The sequence below is a fragment of the Lissotriton vulgaris genome, chromosome 9 (genome assembly GCF_964263255.1).
Source record: "Lissotriton vulgaris chromosome 9, aLisVul1.2, whole genome shotgun sequence".
Classification (NCBI taxonomy): domain Eukaryota; kingdom Metazoa; phylum Chordata; class Amphibia; order Caudata; family Salamandridae; genus Lissotriton; species Lissotriton vulgaris.
This window is the reverse complement of record NC_141697.1, coordinates 398,433,216-398,449,957: the sequence shown is the minus strand read 5'-3', so window position 1 is coordinate 398,449,957 and position 16,742 is coordinate 398,433,216. Positions and strand designations below refer to the sequence as shown.

At 50.3% G+C, this 16,742-nt stretch overlaps 1 protein-coding gene across 3 annotated transcripts in view; it reads right to left on the bottom strand.

The window, feature by feature from the left end:
• Positions 1–16,742, bottom strand: part of WDR25 (WD repeat domain 25) — an 850,076-nt gene that overhangs the window by 34,352 nt on the left and 798,982 nt on the right. For all 3 annotated transcript variants that reach the window (XM_086937810.1, XM_086937809.1, XM_086937811.1), the window contains 2 exons: positions 16,422–16,592; positions 12,946–13,086 (listed from right to left, as the gene is read on the bottom strand). In XM_086937810.1, the coding sequence (XP_086793936.1) occupies positions 12,946–13,086; positions 16,422–16,592 (312 nt within the window). The remainder of the gene's footprint in view (positions 1–12,945; positions 13,087–16,421; positions 16,593–16,742) is intronic.

Here is a 16,742-nt window from a genome sequence, read left to right as displayed (position 1 = left end):
TGGATGTGCGGGAGATGGAATGACATCACATGTCGCACAGAGCTCTAACTCCTGGGACAGGGCAAGGTGATGGGTCTGCTTTATGTTGGCCCGATACCTCAGGACCTTCTAAAGGTCAGCAAGGTGGTCTTCTTACACTGACGTAGGGCTCTGCGCTTCATTGGCTGGAACAAAACACTAACACAACAAAACCTCCTCTGGCATGGCCGCCAGCGCTGTCATACCGCACATTTAGCTGGCTTCTCTAAATAGGATACGATTGGCATTACAAACATGGGAGACGTATGGCACAGAGATCACCAAAGCACCTTTCAGCAACTTCAATTCCAATTGTCCTGAAAACAATTTCATAACTATCTGCAGCTCCGCCATGCTCTCGCCAGACACAGCATCCTCTAGCCTATCCATTCATTCCATCAACCATTGAATGAAGTCACATAACCCCACACGAAAAATGACATCTAACTTGTGTTAAACTAACACTAAGAAACTGGAATAAACACATGGCATAACTACGTTTACTAATGCAAGAATGTTAGACGGGGACCCGAAGGGTCGGCCGAGGACAGGGGGAGAGGCCTCCGGTGAGGACCGTCTCCAGCGATCGTACAGACAAGTAACTTTCCCCCCACAGATGGACACCACACAAGGATGAGGTCAACACTCTTTATATACGGTTCTTGAAACAAGGTTATCAACGGTACAGTGAGGTCGGGACACGAGGGTCCTCTCAATTCTAGTCTCTGAGTGGGAAAAGGTAGCGGGACAGTCTTGGTACCGGTCTGGTACGGGGGTGGTAAGATGGGTAGCTCACAATCCTCGAGCTCGGAATTCTGGAAGGTCGGGCCGCGGCAGCGCCGGCAGGCTAGGTTGGTAAGTCTCGTTTGAGAAGGGCCGCGGCAGCGCCGGCAGGCAAGGCGATGGTTCACTCAAGGATGGGCCGCGGCAGCGCCAGCAGGTCCCGACGACGATGTAGGTTGCAGAGGGCCGCGGCAGCGCCAGCAGGCAGGAGCGATGGTTCACAAGGATGGGCCGCGGCAGCGCCAGCAGGTCCCGACGACGATGTAGGTTGCAGAGGGCCGCGGCAGCACCAGCAGGCAGGAACGATGGTTCACAAGGATGGGCCGCGGCAGCGCCAGCAGGTCCCGACGACGATGTAGGTTGCAGAGGGCCGCGGCAGCGCCAGCAGGCAGGAACGATGATTCACAAGGCGGGGCTGTGGCAGCGCCAGCAGTCCGTCAAGGATGAGTTCTTCAAGGTGTCTCTCGACTCCAGGATACAACTGCCTTCCTGCTCTGGAGCTGCCCCAGTTATAGGTCTGGCGCCCTTTGATGTCCGGACCCTCGCTCTTGGAGGTCGGGAGGTCCGGGATGAGGGAGTCCAGACACCCAGCAGGGGGGTGGAGCCAGCGCCCGGGGAGGCTGGGGGCGATCGGCACCTGGCGGGGGAGAGCCATCGACACTCCGTTCTCCCATTGACCTGCCAAGTGGTCTCTTCACCTCCTGGGTGGATGGTGGTGCCTCGATGTCGGGGCCTGGCCAGGCCCAGGGTTGGGGTCGAGCTGAGGCCACGCGGCCTCGTGGTGCAGTGTCCAAGATGGCGGCTGGGCCGGGGCAATGCTGCTGACGGTGGCCCGGGCCGGCCGATGTCGGTGTGTTCGGGAGCAGGCGTCCCGTTGGGGACGAGTTGCGGGTTGCTTCCGTGGGTTGCCGGGGTGGTTCTTCTGGTGACACCGGGAGAGCCGGTGTTCGGTCCTTAGTAGGTAGGGAGGGAGCGGCCTCTTCACGAGGCCTGTCCAACATGCGTCCCCCCCAGCTGAAGGCAGGGAGAGTCACCCATCTTCTTGGGTACTCTCTTCGCCGAGGCGGAAAAAGCGTGACAGGCCGTCCGCGTTGGCGTGGTCTTGGCCAGGGCGATGCTCCACAGTGAAGTCCATCCCCTGCAAGGAGATGGATCATTGCAACAGTTTTGGGTTCTCCCCCCGCATCTGCATCAGCCATTGCAGGGGTCTGTGGTCTGTTTGTACCCTGAAATGGGTACCGAAGAGGTAGGGCCGGAGTTTCTTGAGGGCCCATACCACTGCGAAGGCCTCCCGTTCGATGGTGCTCCAGGGCTGCTCTCGGGCCAGCAGGCGTCGGCTGATGAAGGCCACTGGTTGATCGACTCCCTCGGCGTTGAGTTGAGAGAGTACTGCCCCAACGCCATGATCCGAGGCGTCCGTCTGGACGATGAATTCTCGGCTGTAGTCGGGGGCCTGGAGCACGGGGGCGGTGCACATGGCGGCCTTCAACTTCTCGAAGGCCGCTTGACAGTCCGGAGTCCAGTTGACGGTTTTGGGGTTTTTCTTGGATGTGAGCTCTGTGAGGGGCCCCACAATGCTGCCATAGTCTTTTACAAACCGCCGGTAGTATCCGGTGAGCCCTAGGAAGGCTCGGACCTCGGTTTGGGTGACAGGAGGTTGCCAGGACTGGATGGCAGCGATCTTGAGCTGAAGGGGGGCCACCAGTCCGCTCCCCACTTGGTGTCCGAGATAGGTCACGGACCCCTGGCCAACCTGACATTTGCTGGCTTTGATGGTGAGGCCGGCCTGCTGGAGGGCGTGCAGGACTTCTCAGAGGTGGTGAAGGTGGTCTGCCCAGTGACGACTGTACACAGCGATATCGTCCAGGTAGGCGGCGCTGAATTCTTCGAGGCCCGCCAGTACCTGGTTCACGAGGCGTTGGAAGGTCGCTGGAGCGTTTTTCATGCCGAATGGCATCACCTTGAAGTGGTAGTGGCCATCCGGGATAGAGAAGGCGGATCGTTCTTGGGCCCTGAGGGTGAGGCCGATCTGCCAGTAGCCTGCTGTTAGATCGAAGATGCTCAGATAGCGGGCAGCCCCCATGCGGTCAACCAGCTCATCCGCCCGGGGGATGAGGTGAGCGTCGGTTCGGGTAACAGCGTTCAGGCCCCGATAGTCTACACAGAACCGGAGTTCGGGGGCGACGCCCGGGGCGGCAGCCTTGGGGACCAGTACGACTGGGCTGGCCCAGGGGCTGTCGGATGGCTCGATCACTCCTAGGGCCAGCATTTTGGAGACTTCGTCTTGGATGCAGCTGCGCACCCGATCTGGCACTCGGTACGCCCTGTGTCGAATAGGTGGACTATCCCCAGTGTCCACGTCGTGAAGCCACCAGGGCGTGACCCCGGGGGTGAGGGAGAACAGGTTTGCAAATTGTAGCAGGAGAGCCCGACAGTCTTGGCGTTGTTCCGGGGACAAGGCCTCGGAGAGTCTGACCCCTTCCACTGAGCCATCTTTTTCACGGGTCCTCAGCAGGTCAGGGAGGGGCTCGGAGTCTTCTTCTGTTCCACTATCTGTTGCCATTAGTAGGCTGAGCTCCGAGCGTACGAAGTGGGGTTTGAGTCTGTTGGCGTGGAGGACTCGGAGTGGGTTACGGGGGGATTCCATGTCTATTAGGTAGGTGACAGGGCCCTTGCGCTCTATCACCTTGAAGGGTCCTGTCCATTTGTCCTGCAGGGCACAAGGTTCAACTGGAGACATCACCCATACTTGCTGGCCTGGTTCGAACTCGATGGAGGAGGCATGTTGATCGTACCATTTCTTCATGTCCTCCTGACTGGCCTCAAGGTTGGCTTTGGCGAGTTCCCTGAATCGCCGGGTCTGGTTGCGGAGGGTCAGGAGGTACTTATAGACGTCCGGAGGGGTCTTCTGGGGGGCCATCTCCCATCCTTCCTTGACCAGGCTGAGGGGGCCCCGGACGGAGTGTCCGTACAGGAGCTCGAAGGGGCTGAAGCCGAGGGATTTCTGGGGAACTTCTCGATAGGCGAAGAGGAGGCACGGGAGCAGCACGTCCCATTGGCGGTGTAGGGGTTCTTCCAGGCCCATGATCATCCCCTTGAGAGTGCGGTTAAACCGCTCGACCAGTCCGTTTCCTTGCGGGTGATAAGGGGTGGTGAACCGGTAGGTGACCCCGCACTGCTGCCAGAGAGACCTCATGTACTTTGAGATAAAGTTTGTGCCCCTGTCGCTGACGACCTCCCGGGGGAAGCCCTCTCGAGAGAAGATCCCCATTAGGGCTCGGCCTACCACGGGGGCTGTCACGGTCCGAAGAGGAATGGCCTCGGGGTACCGGGTGGCGTGGTCCACCAGGACTAGGATGAACCGGTGCCCCTGGGCCGTTCGGGGGTCTAGGGGCCCCACAATGTCTATTCCCACCCGTTCGAACGGGGTGGTGACGACGGGAAAGGGTTGCAAGGGTGCTTTGATCTTTCGGCCGCTCTTCCCGCTGGCCTGGCAGGTGGGGCAGGCCCGGCAGTGGTTGGATACATCATTTCGCATTTTGGGCCAGTAAAAGTGTGTTACCAGGCGGTTGTAGGTTTTGTCTTGTCCCAAGTGTCCAGCAAGGGGGACATCGTGCGCTAAGTTCAAAAGGAAGTCTCTGAAGCGGAGGGGCACCACCAGCACCCGACTGGCCCCCAGCTCAGCAATTCTTTGTTCGCTGTAGAGCAAGTCATTGTCCCAATAAATCCAGTGGGCCCCTGCGGTGTCTCCTGCGCTCTGGGCGAGGGCTTGCTGCCGGAGTCCCTCGAGGGAGGGACAGGTCTTCTGTTCCTGTCGGAATTGTTCCTGGGTGGGACCACCCTCCTGACGCCACTGGGCCAGTTCGGGGAGGTCCTGGAGTTGAACGGGACCTTCGTCGTTTCGTTCTGGGGGATTGGTGCTTAGGGCGGCTCCCTCCGGGACGATCGGGGGAGGAGGTTCTGGCCACTCGGGTTCTTCGGGACTGGAGATGGCGCGGGCGGCCATGGACCGGGTCGTTACGCAGGCCCATTCAGGGAGGCCCAGCATCCCCAGGTGCTCTCTTCTTTCAACTGCTGCCCAGGGGGAACTTTCGAGGTCGTTTCCCAGGAGGCAGTCCACGGGGGCATCATCGCGGACAGTCACCTTCAGCATACCGGACACTCCTCCCCACTCGAAGGGGACGCAGGCCATCCGACACAGGCTCTCGGAGTTGTCGGCTGATCGGACGGGGCAAAGAACGTTTGGCAAGATCTGCTCCGGGGTCACCAGATGACAGCGGACTGCCGTCACACTGGCCCCGGTGTCACGTAGGGCTTCAGCCTTGCGCCCATTTATGTTTACCCACTGGCTGTATTTTCTCGTGTTGGCGGGTAGAGGAGCCCGCGGAATCATGTCTCTTTCCCCGAGGCAAACAAGGGACATGGCGGCTGGTTCCCACTCTGGCTGTTCCTGTTCGTATTCTTCATACTCCTCTGGGGCTTGCTCTTCTCCCAGGGCGGCGGCAGCGACCTGGCGGGGTATCGGACTCTGGTTCTTCGGGCAATTAGGGTCGTTCGCATAGTGGCCGGTCCGCTGGCACCGGTGGCAAGTAACGTTGGCTCGGAACCCTGGACGCATCGGGGGGTTCCCCTGCCGGCCGGGGGCGGGGTGTTGCTGGCGGGAGCCGCCGGGACGGCGTCTCTGCCCCGACCTTGGCCTCCTCCTCCTCGGGGGCGATGGGGACCTTGGTTGGTTCTGGTTGGCTCGCTGGGCCCACTTCGGGCAACTCGAGTGCTTTCCCAATGGTCAGCTTCGGCGGCGAGTTGCCGAGGTTCAGTCAGTTTACTGTCGAGGAGGTGCTGCCTGAGCTCGACGAAGCAATTGTTGGAGAGGTGCTCCCACACAATGAGGTTAAAGAGTTGTGCGTAGGTGGTTACCTGGCTGCCCTTGATCCACCCCTCGAATGCTCTGCTGAAAAAGTTCACGTACTCCACCCAAGTTGAACCCGGGATCCGTTTGCAGTCGCGGAACCGCTGGCGGTACATCTCGGGCGTGAGTCCGTATCGAGTGAGGAGGGCGGCCTTCATGTGGTCGTAGGAGGTCATCTGATGGTCCGGGAGTTGCAGCAGGGCGTCGCGCCCTTCGTTGACGAACCTCCCCCATAACCCGGCTCCCCAGTCACTTCGAGCAATCCGGTGGGAGGTCATGGCTATCTCGTAGGCTTTGAACCATTGCTGGATATCGTCGTTCCGATAATATTCTCTGACGACATCCTTGGGGATGTGGACTTTAGGGTCTGTAGTGCCAGGAGTGTTCGGGCGCTCGGGCACCCCGAGATCTTTATTCTGTTTCCGCAGCTCTATTTCTGCTAGATTGCGCTCATGTTCGTAGGCCAGTTTTTTCTCTTCTAACTCCCTCTGTTTTTGCTTCTCTTCCCGCTCCTCTCGGAGCCGTAAGTGTTCCAATGTTATCTTTTGTTCCGCCAACTTCAGTTCTCCGTCCAACCGAAGTCGTGCCAGCTCTAATTCATGGAGTCTGCTTTTCTCTCGTTCTCGGATCTCCTCCGGGGAGAGACCCGATCTCCTTCCTTCTGTCGGAGTGGTGCTCGTTTCTGGCGCCTCGAGGTTTTGGTTTTGGGGTACGGTCGTACCCGTCTCTGCCCAAGATTCTAGGGCCTTTTTGAAGTCTTCTTTCGTGCTCAGTCCTGTGGTAGCAATGCCTAGTTCTATGCAAAATTGTTTTAGCTCTCTGTGGTTGTACTCTTCTAGTTTCTCCATCTGGAATTTTTCTGTGGGTCCGCTCTCTTTTGTTGTCATTGTGGTTGAGTCGTGGGGTGAGTTACTCTCTGTACGATTACGCGTTGGTTCGGATCGCGCCGCTGGCCACCAATGTTAGACGGGGACCCGAAGGGTCGGCCGAGGACAGGGGGAGAGGCCTCCGGTGAGGACCGTCTCCAGCGATCGTACAGACAAGTAACTTCCCCCCCACAGATGGACACCACACAAGGATGAGGTCAACACTCTTTATATACGGTTCTTGAGGCAAGGTTATCAACGGTACAGTGAGGTCGGGACACAAGGGTCCTCTCAATTCTAGTCTCTGAGGGGGAAAAGGTAGCGGGACAGTCTTGGTACCGGTGTGGTACGGGGTGGTAAGATGGGTAGCTCACAATCCTCGAGCTCGGAGTTCTGGAAGGTCGGGCCGCGGCAGCGCCGGCAGGCTAGGTTGGTAAGTCTCGTTTGAGAAGGGCCGCGGCAGCGCCGGCAGGCAAGGCGATGGTTCACTCAAGGATGGGCCGCGGCAGCGCCAGCAGGTCCCGACGACGATGTAGGTTGCAGAGGGCCGCGGCAGCGCCAGCAGGCAGGAGCGATGGTTCACAAGGATGGGCCGCGGAAGCGCCAGCAGGTCCCGATGACGATGTAGGTTGCAGAGGGCCGCGGCAGCGCCAGCAGGCAGGAACGATGGTTCACAAGGATGGGCCGCGGCAGCGCCAGCAGGTCCCGACGACGATGTATGTTGCAGAGGGCCGCGGCAGCGCCAGCAGGCAGGAACGATGATTCACAAGGCAGGGCTGTGGCAGCGCCAGCAGTCCGTCAAGGATGAGTTCTTCAAGGTGTCTCTCGACTCCAGGATACAACTGCCTTCCTGCTCTGGAGCTGCCCCAGTTATAGGTCTGGCGCCCTTTGATGTCCGGACCCTCGCTCTTGGAGGTCGGGAGGTCCGGGATGAGGGAGTCCAGACACCCAGCAGGGGGGTGAAGCCAGCGCCCGGGGAGGCTGGGGGCGATCGGCACCTGGCAGGGGAGAGCCATCGACACTCCGTTCTCCCATTGACCTGCCAAGTGGTCTCTTCACCTCCTGGGTGGATGGTGGTGCCTCGATGTCGGGGCCTGGCCAGGCCCAGGGTTGGGGTCGAGCTGAGGACACGCGGCCTCGTGGTGCAGTGTCCAAGATAGCGGCTGGGCCGGGGCAATGCTGCTGACGGTGGCCCGGGCCGGCCGATGTCGGTGTGTTCGGGAGCAGGCGTCCCGTTGGGGACGAGTTGCGGGTTGCTTCTGTGGGTTGCCGGGGTGGTTCTTCTGGTGACACCGGGAGAGCCGGTGTTCGGTCCTTAGTAGGTAGGGAGGGAGCGGCCCCTTCACGAGGCCTGTCCAACAAAGAATGAACCTAACAACCAATACTAACCAGTCACCAAAAAGTACTCCAAAGAGTACCCCACAATATCCACTAATTATGTGTTCAAAACTATAGCATTACCCTGTAAAGGAATTCAATGCCTCAACAGGGGAAGTAAGCACTTTATAAATGTAATTACAATAAAATACATTCACTTCTTTATCACATGCATGCATTGTATACAATGGGCAATAACATTTGTTTTATTTTTTTACTGGAAGGAAATATTGGTTCACTAGACAGCAAAACAAATGAATTATAAAGGACATCAAAGAGCCTGCCTTGCAATGGTTTCCATTTCAGGAAGGACTCTTCGGTGTTCCTGACAAACACATTCAGCTGTTGGGCCAATCACAAGTTTTATCTCGTCATACAGCGTCCTTGTTCCTTCTGTCAGTCTGCTGCTGAAATACAAATTCAGCCGAACTAACAACACTGGAATAGCAGGTACATCTGGCTCTAACTAAATGCAAACTCGATCTATTGGCTTTGTGAATGCTTGTTTAAATGGCTGACACCAAACCAACCATTAGTGTGGTATGTTCATGATGTTAGTTGCCAGTGGGGGTAAGGGCAGACGGCGCATAGGGCTTACAAAGTTGTATTTAGATACTAAACAGGGAGGATTGGGAGTCCCCGATATGAAAGCCTACTGTTACGTGAGCTAACTGCAATGGCTGGCGTACTGGCTGGCGGGTCGCAACCTGCAGGAAATAGGCATGACACACTCAGAATGGCAAAAGGGTGAACTACATTCACTTATGTTGCCTAAAAGCAAGATACCATCGTCAGCACCACACCTTCTGAGAATTGCGTTACTTTATTGGAGACATTCCCTTCGCTACGCCAAAGAGGCAACCCCATATGCCCCCACTATACCCCTCTTGGGGATCCCAACACAGATGGGCAGAATTACTAAGCGGCGAATAGGAGCATGGGAAGACGTGGGAGGAGGGCACTATGATATCACATGATGGGTTTGTGAGAGAGCACGGAGCGCCAGACACTCCGTTTTTACTACATGCAAGCCTTTCCCACTATATCCGTACTACATGGGCACCAGAGGGGGTGGAACCAGCCACACATGCACTGATCACGATGCAACATTTGATGGGCACTGGCAGACACCTCACCAGGTGGTTGTACAGAGGCAGGGAGGTGGCAGCAGTGTCCCTCCAGATTTTAAGGGAAAGGTGGGAAATGGACATAGGACGGGTATTTAGGGATAAGGAGTGGGATGTGTTAGTGGAACACCCTAGGAGGGTGTCAAGGAACCCGAAATTTAAGTTCATACAACTTATGCTTCTGCACAGGTCATATTTGATGCCATACAAACTGAGACGTATGTTCGCACACCACTCGGATATGTGCCAGCGCTGCCATACACAGGCGGCAGACTTGATGCACATGTTGTGGAATTGCCCACGAGTACGGCGTTATTAGGTGGCAATCAGCGCGATACTAACTACCATAGCGCCGGTGAGGGGCAATGATAGCCCGGAATACTGTCTGCTGGGGTTGGGCCCTAAAGGGAAAAAAGGTAGTCCGGTCGCAAAATTTAACAATCTGGCACTCATTTTAGCTAAGCGCAACCTAACAATGCACTGGAAAGGTAGCAGGGCACCATCGCTGAAGGCCTGGTATGATGAGTTACTGAGATGGGGCAGAGCGGAGGGCGCAAAGCTGACAAGGGAAGAGCAGCGAGGGTTGCGTAAGGCGCCTAGATAACTGGAGTGGTATCAATTGCTGGAGGAGCTGGGGGCGCTAGACATAATGGATTACGATGCATAGGACGTAATGTGTGGGGACCGGTGCAGGGCGGCGGCATGAGGGTCCTAGGTTCACGGGACATGCACAGGAGGGTTGCTATGGACCAGTGGCTTGGTGTTCACATGCAACAGGAGGAAACCTTGAGGTGATGGACCAGATACTTGATCATACAATATTTAGTCGCCGAGCCTGAGGGGGGAGGGTGCGGTGAGGGCGAGGGTTATTGTTGTGGGTGTTTTAGTTCGAAGAAAATTGTTCACACGTTATGTGATGCATAGTCATGGTATGGACTGAACAGGTGTATCGAATGCCAAGTTGTCTCCTGTCAAAGGGCGTGTATACTAGCTGTGCAAGTGGAGGGTCCTATTTACTCTTTTGCATGTCACACGACGTATACAGATAACTACTTAAGATCGTCTTTAGAAATAACCAAGTGTGTACAGGCAATAGCTGTGTAGATGGGATCAACAAAGATATGTCCTACACCGTAATGAGATGCTTATAAGGAATACTGCTTTTAAAGATGTGCCATGGAATTATATGCTAATAAAAACTATGTTTGAAAAAAATATATATATATTTAGTTGCCAGTGGTTTACAGCACTTTGATGAATCTCATGATCACTACATCACTGTCCAAATGCACACAATTTGCAACCTGAATCCAACGGGAGTGATTTGTGCTTCGACACTTCTCTGATTTTACTCTCAATCACACATTGACAACATGTTGGTTGGACAGAGTAGACCTGGGGAAGGGGTAACTGGATAAGAGGGAGAAACAGGAACACTGCATGTTTACACTCTCCCTGGTTGCACATCTGTGCATGGTCTGCTGATTAATACCTAAAGACAAGAGGAAGCTATTAGAGATCTTATAGTTGTAGCTCAAATATCTAATTACTAATACTGTACCGTTTGTCCTACTCTCTACAGTTGGGTGAGATTCTCTGCCTTCCTACAGCTGAAACAAATATAGAAGCAACGTAACATATGCAAAGAGTGTTCTGAACTATTAAGCACTTCTTGCTAGCGAGGACAACCTTCAATGTTATATAAAAATGTTCCGTGATTCAAATTACATTTAATGTGACAGGTTAAATGCTCATTAGTATTACAGAGTTTGCTTAACAGCAAGCAATCTATCTCAAAGTCACATTATCAAAGAATGTGCAAGTTGAGGATCCGTTTCGCTCCTCTAGGGAAACAAACTACTACAAACATAAGAGTTCATAACCCTCAAGGGATGACTCCAGAAAATAGTGTTCAATCGCAAAGTCTAAGGGCCAGATGTAGGTAGGCTTTTACCGGTCGGTAATGGCCGAAATCGGCGTTACCGACCGGTAATAGCCTTTTCCTAAGTAGGTGGTATATTTACCGATTTGGTAAATAACGAATCGGTATTTACCAATTCGGTATTTACCGAATCATCATTTACCGATTCGGTATTTACCGAATCGGTAAATGGGATGTAGGAAGCACTGTAAAAAGTGCTTTTGTGCTTTAAGGATTCGTTATTTACCACCAACTATTGGTTGGTGATATATAAGGAATTCCTGTGTAAATGCAAATGTGTGCATTTACACCTATGCCATGTGACAGACATGCATGCCCTTAGGGCATGTATGTATGCCATATGTGCACACCAGCACTATTCAGGGGTGCAACAGGGTGTCAAAGTGACACCCTGCCACCCTTGACTATGTCCCTATTTTACAGAAACGGTATTTACCGATTCGGTAATTGACATTCATAACTTTGGGCCTCCAGGCCCAAAGGCATGAATGGCAATTACCGAATCGGTAAATACTGATTCAGTAATTACCGAATCTTAACGATTCTGTCATTTTTTCCGAATAATTACCTACATAGGATTTACCGATTCTAAAATACTGAATCGGTAAAATTCGGTATTTTAGAATCGCTAAAACCTATTTACCTACATCTAGCCCTAAATCTTTAAAAACAATTTCTGACCTAGATTACTTGTCTGAGTCTTTAAAAAATACCACAAGAGGGGGTACACCTGGGTAATTTATTATTCTCTATGTTAAGAATAATAAAGAGTGTATTAAAACATAAACAAAAGTCCCAAAATTCATGTTCTCCAGGGATTAGCTATGATCAAGTGCCAAGCATAATTGAGACCCAAAAGCCACTAGTTAAAAAGATGTTTCAGTCTTTATTCTTCATCTTCATTAAAAACAGACAGCAACTACCCAGCCAACGCGTTTCGTCCCCACAAATAGCATCATCAGGGAAAATGTTCTCTGTGGGATCCTGTATCAAGTATGCTTCCTCCAAAAATCACCTAATGCGTCTAGAGAAAACACAGAGAAGACACGGGTGCCAAAAGACTGCTTTCTTCTGGAAAACCAGAGCATTCCACTTTCATCTCAGACACCTGACCATAAACCTGTGAACCAAGGGGGTTGTTAGGCAATTCGACCACGGGGTTGAGGCACCATTTCTATTGAATTGCTGCACTGACACTAGTACGGTAAAGGTTCAACCATGTATGCCAAGTACATTAAAGTTAAACTTCTCAGAGTCTAGTTCACTCTTTCGTTGACCTCCAAAGATACCAATTTGCTAAGTTTCTAAACTCTGACAATAAGGTCCTCGGTGCACTTCCAAGCAAAGATGCTCTGGACCACAAGGAGCCCATGCATCTTACTTGGCTTCACCCACGTGTCTTGTGTAGCGCATCCATCTGAGACATGAAGCCTCTATACAGTCGGTACTCAAACTTTAGAACACCGTCAGCCTCTTCTGCTTCTGAAGGTGCATACATTCAGGAAGTTTAGAGTGTTGTGCCTCAACGAGAGCCAGTAGAAAGTGGTAAGCGTAGGCTACGGATCATGACAATCACCTTCATGACAATCACCTTCCACTATATCAAGGACAGTATATAATTACTATTCTTTCCTCCACATCTACTTACTTTGCAATGTAGAGAGCAGTTAAGTGGATGAACTGGACGTGATATTATTGTCATGTGATATACGAATGTGATGTCGTGAAAAGTACTGTTGGCAAATTTTAATTTTGTATAAAATAGAAAACAGAATTAAACGAAACTTTCCAATACTCCATTAGGACTTGGGATCTGACAACTTGTAAACGCCTAAATACTTTGAAAATGCAATACACTGTACTGAGAGAAAATATATTGGCTCATGTGTCAGCAGTTGAAAATGTATATAGTACCAAAAATACCTTGTGTCCTTCATATCTTTTCTTCTTGTTGATTTTGAATGGACGCTGTGTAGAGAACAAAGCCATGTAATTTCCATTTGTTTGGGCAGCAAAAGCTCGTTCTTTGGGATGCAAGGTTAGACTTGGGCACGTGTAACGCTCCTGAAAGAAAGAAAATGCTCAGTTTTGTCACTATACATTGCACACAAAAAAAGTGTACAGAAATACATATTTAAGAAGATTGGCCTGCATGTTGCATTGCGCCTTGCAAATGAAACTATTATTATTATAACATTTTTCTACGTCTGACAATTGAGACAAAATCACTAATAAAAAAATCTATACATACATACATTCATATTGGGGGTTTCCGACAGCCCTTTCTATTCTTTGGTCTGATTAACTGTCATACTAATTTTGCTTCCACCCACCACAACATACAAATGGGAATCATGTGCCAGCCCACTTCACCAATTGGCTTTCTTGTACTGTGAGCGACGCAATTGTCATAATAACATATGCACATCTGGCACAATAGAAGTGCACTTCAGTGCCAGGACTCCTGAGTTAATATTTTGCTCACCTAAAGTTGTTTACTTTCCCTTGTATTATTTCCTTTAGCTTTTTAGTCATATGTGTGTGTTCAAACTTGCCAATAGGTAACCTTAATTAAAAGAGAAGAGTACTTTCTTTGTGCCAATAAGAATCATATGTTACTGTGGTGTGTTGTACTGGAAACCTAATCAACATTTCGACACCTTGTTGTAAATACACCTTCCAGCTAGGAAGGACCCTGTTGGAACTTTTTCAGCAGTTCCCAGGCAGACAGGGGCATTGGGCTGAAACTGAAGCCATGAAGTCTTTTGCCGGTGGTGTCTTGAAGCTGTACCTTTATTTCGAGCCTAAAGCTGCACATGCCGATCAGGGTAGCAAAGTCAAGCAGTCCAACACTAAGCTGTGACCCACCTTTTTCCAGTCAAGAAGATTGTCTGTCAGGCTGAACAAAGGTCAGCCTGCAGACACTCTTTTTATTCAGGTCAGGCAGCCAGGAGATAGACATGAGCTAAACAAGCAGGCTCATGGCTGCTCGAGCAGAACTCGGCCAGGCTGAGGATTTCACAGCTCTGTGGGCGTGACTTCCTCAGTCTGACAAATGTGCCACGAGGCCCTCCGTCTCATGACAAGGTGAGAGTCACTGATTGCCTATGACCTGGCCGCTTCAGTTTTAAGCCCTAAACTGCCCATGGACGAGTGTCAAGCAGTCTCACTGACCCCATTCCACTCTGTGATGAGTGAGGGGCTGCTGCCTTCCCTCAATGGCTGAGCTTAGGTCAACTAAGGAGGCAGCAGTCCCACCCCTCCTTGGACCACCGAAATTTCCCTCCCTGAGAGCTGCAGTTAAGGTAAGTTTAGGTTATTGATGTTTGATGCATGTGTGCGTGTACATATGTATGAATGTATGTATGTGTATTTCAGCGCGTGTGTGCTGTGTGCGAATGCAAGGGTGTGAGTGAGCGTACTTCTGTGGCCGCGCCCCTTGTTGCTAAAATTACGAGCCGCTACTGCCCACACTTACTCAGGGAGGCGGTGTAGGGCAGAAGTGTAGAACACAATGAAATGTCATAGGAATCAATAAGCCTATGCCCAGACAGTTCTTTTCTAAGAAAACACAGTGTTACATTTCTGCATGCAGAATTATGCACGTGGTCACTCATAATTGGGCATGCAGCAATATTTCGGTATTGAAGTGCTCCTTGAAGTTTGCAACTGTCATGGATATCCAAGTTCTGGAATTTGTCGTGAGTTCCAAATACAGACAGACATTTTCTCCAAACACGTTTTAACATTTTCTTGAAAACGGGTGAATCCGGCCCATCGTGGTCACTGCCTTGAAGAATTCACCACCTAACGGAAATCCTGACTATGTGCACAATGAAGAAAATTTCATCAAATTCTTTACACCAAGAAGACTCAGAAAGCTGACGTTTCTAACAATATGGAAACTATTCCCAGTAAAAGAGATTCCAAACTCATAGCGTGTTTTTTCCTGGCATTCCTTTGCTTATAAACCAAAGAAAAGGGCATAAAAGGTTATCAGTGAAAGCAAGCATTTTGATTGAACTGTTTCAGTACATTTTAATATTCAGTAGAAATCACGGAGACAGATCTATTCAGAAACATCACACCCTAAGGGGATTTATAAAATAAACGGTTTTTTTATTTATAAAAAAGCATCGTTCGCCTAACGTGCAGCCAACACAAAAATTGACAGCTAACAACATGCTTTTAATACTTAATTTCAAGTACTGCTGTTTTTAATGTCATCCTATTGTCTCCTAGGTTATTTGTTTGTTTTTTACAGTTACTCTACAAAATGTTTTAAGGTAGGTATGGGATTGTACTTTAAACAATTCTAATGCCGTCTTCATAATATTAGGAAACATCTATCAAAGTAAAGAACCCAGGTGGTCTGAGACGTGCTAAGTCATGTCACAGTCACAAGGAGCGACCCTGCTACAGTAAGCTTGTGACTTGGAAAAAAGGCTGGATGAGTCGAGGTGGGAAGAGACTATGTAGTGATGCAGCGTTGTTTTCCAGAAGCATATTTTTGTATACTTAAACCAGCAATAGTAAAGCCTATAGGTCTGGATTTCGTGTTGTAAGGCTTGCAAACAAAAGCATGTTTGTTTGATGTGGTAGTCTTAATGGTAGTGGTAATACTGACAGCCTTATGGTCATGGTAATCGCAGCAATGGTAATGGTGCTGTTAGTAACTGAAATGACGAGGATGGTGGTAATATTGGTGGTGGTATTAAAAGTAGGGGTAATAGTAATGGTAGAAGTGGTGGTAGTGATTGTGTGAGTAAAAGTGGTGGTGGTAATGGCTTTCACATGATTCCTGATGAAAAATGTAAAAAAACAAAATACTACTGCATTAAAAAATACAAAAGGATTGGTTTCCGGTATAGACTGAAAGTGTAATCATTTAGTGTATTTTTTAGATGCAAATAGTCACTCAGATATTGCAAAGAAAGTATCCACCGGAGACAGAAAAAATGATAAAACAGTGTGAAGCGAGAGGGTAATCATCTCTTGGTGGAGTCAAACCCGCTCCATGTATATTTTAAAGATTTGGTAACACTAAGATGACAGACAGCTCTGCTGTCAAGCCAGACTTAAAAATGTGAACGTGTACAGAATTTCTAGCTGATGTGTATTTCCTGCAATGCAATGGCCTTGGTAAAATAAGAATTGATAAACAAGTCTTTGAACAGGGCTTAATGTTTGTGGTTTCCAGATAATACCATTTTCCACTTCACTACTCTATGCCTAGTTCAAAAAGCTGAGGATTAATATAGCTGACACCCATCCTAGTTTGAGGCAAGCTTGCTCTATAACTCACAAAGGTTTAGTGAAAATCAAAAGCTCTTCAAACTGTTCAGTGTAATACACTGGAGTAGGCTTCTGAAAAAATGTAATCGAACTGTGTAACCTACATGGAAAATCTGATTGGAAATCTTTGCACCCGTCTCAAAATCCCAAGCAATAATAGTGCGGTCCGCTGAATCCCGGCTTACAGAGTCAGTGCTGGTAAAGAACACGTTTCCCTCAGGAAGAAAAAGGATGTCCAAAGTCTGCTGTATGGCAGCTTTATAAGCCCTTATCACCTGTAAGAAAAAAAAAATGGTTTATTGGACGTATTCTCTTTAACTCATGTCATCAAAAGAGATATTTTGTATACAGAAAGTCGAGAAGCCCATGTAACACATTAGCACAATGAGTTAAAGTGTTTAATCCATCCTTAGTAAGGGCTTTAA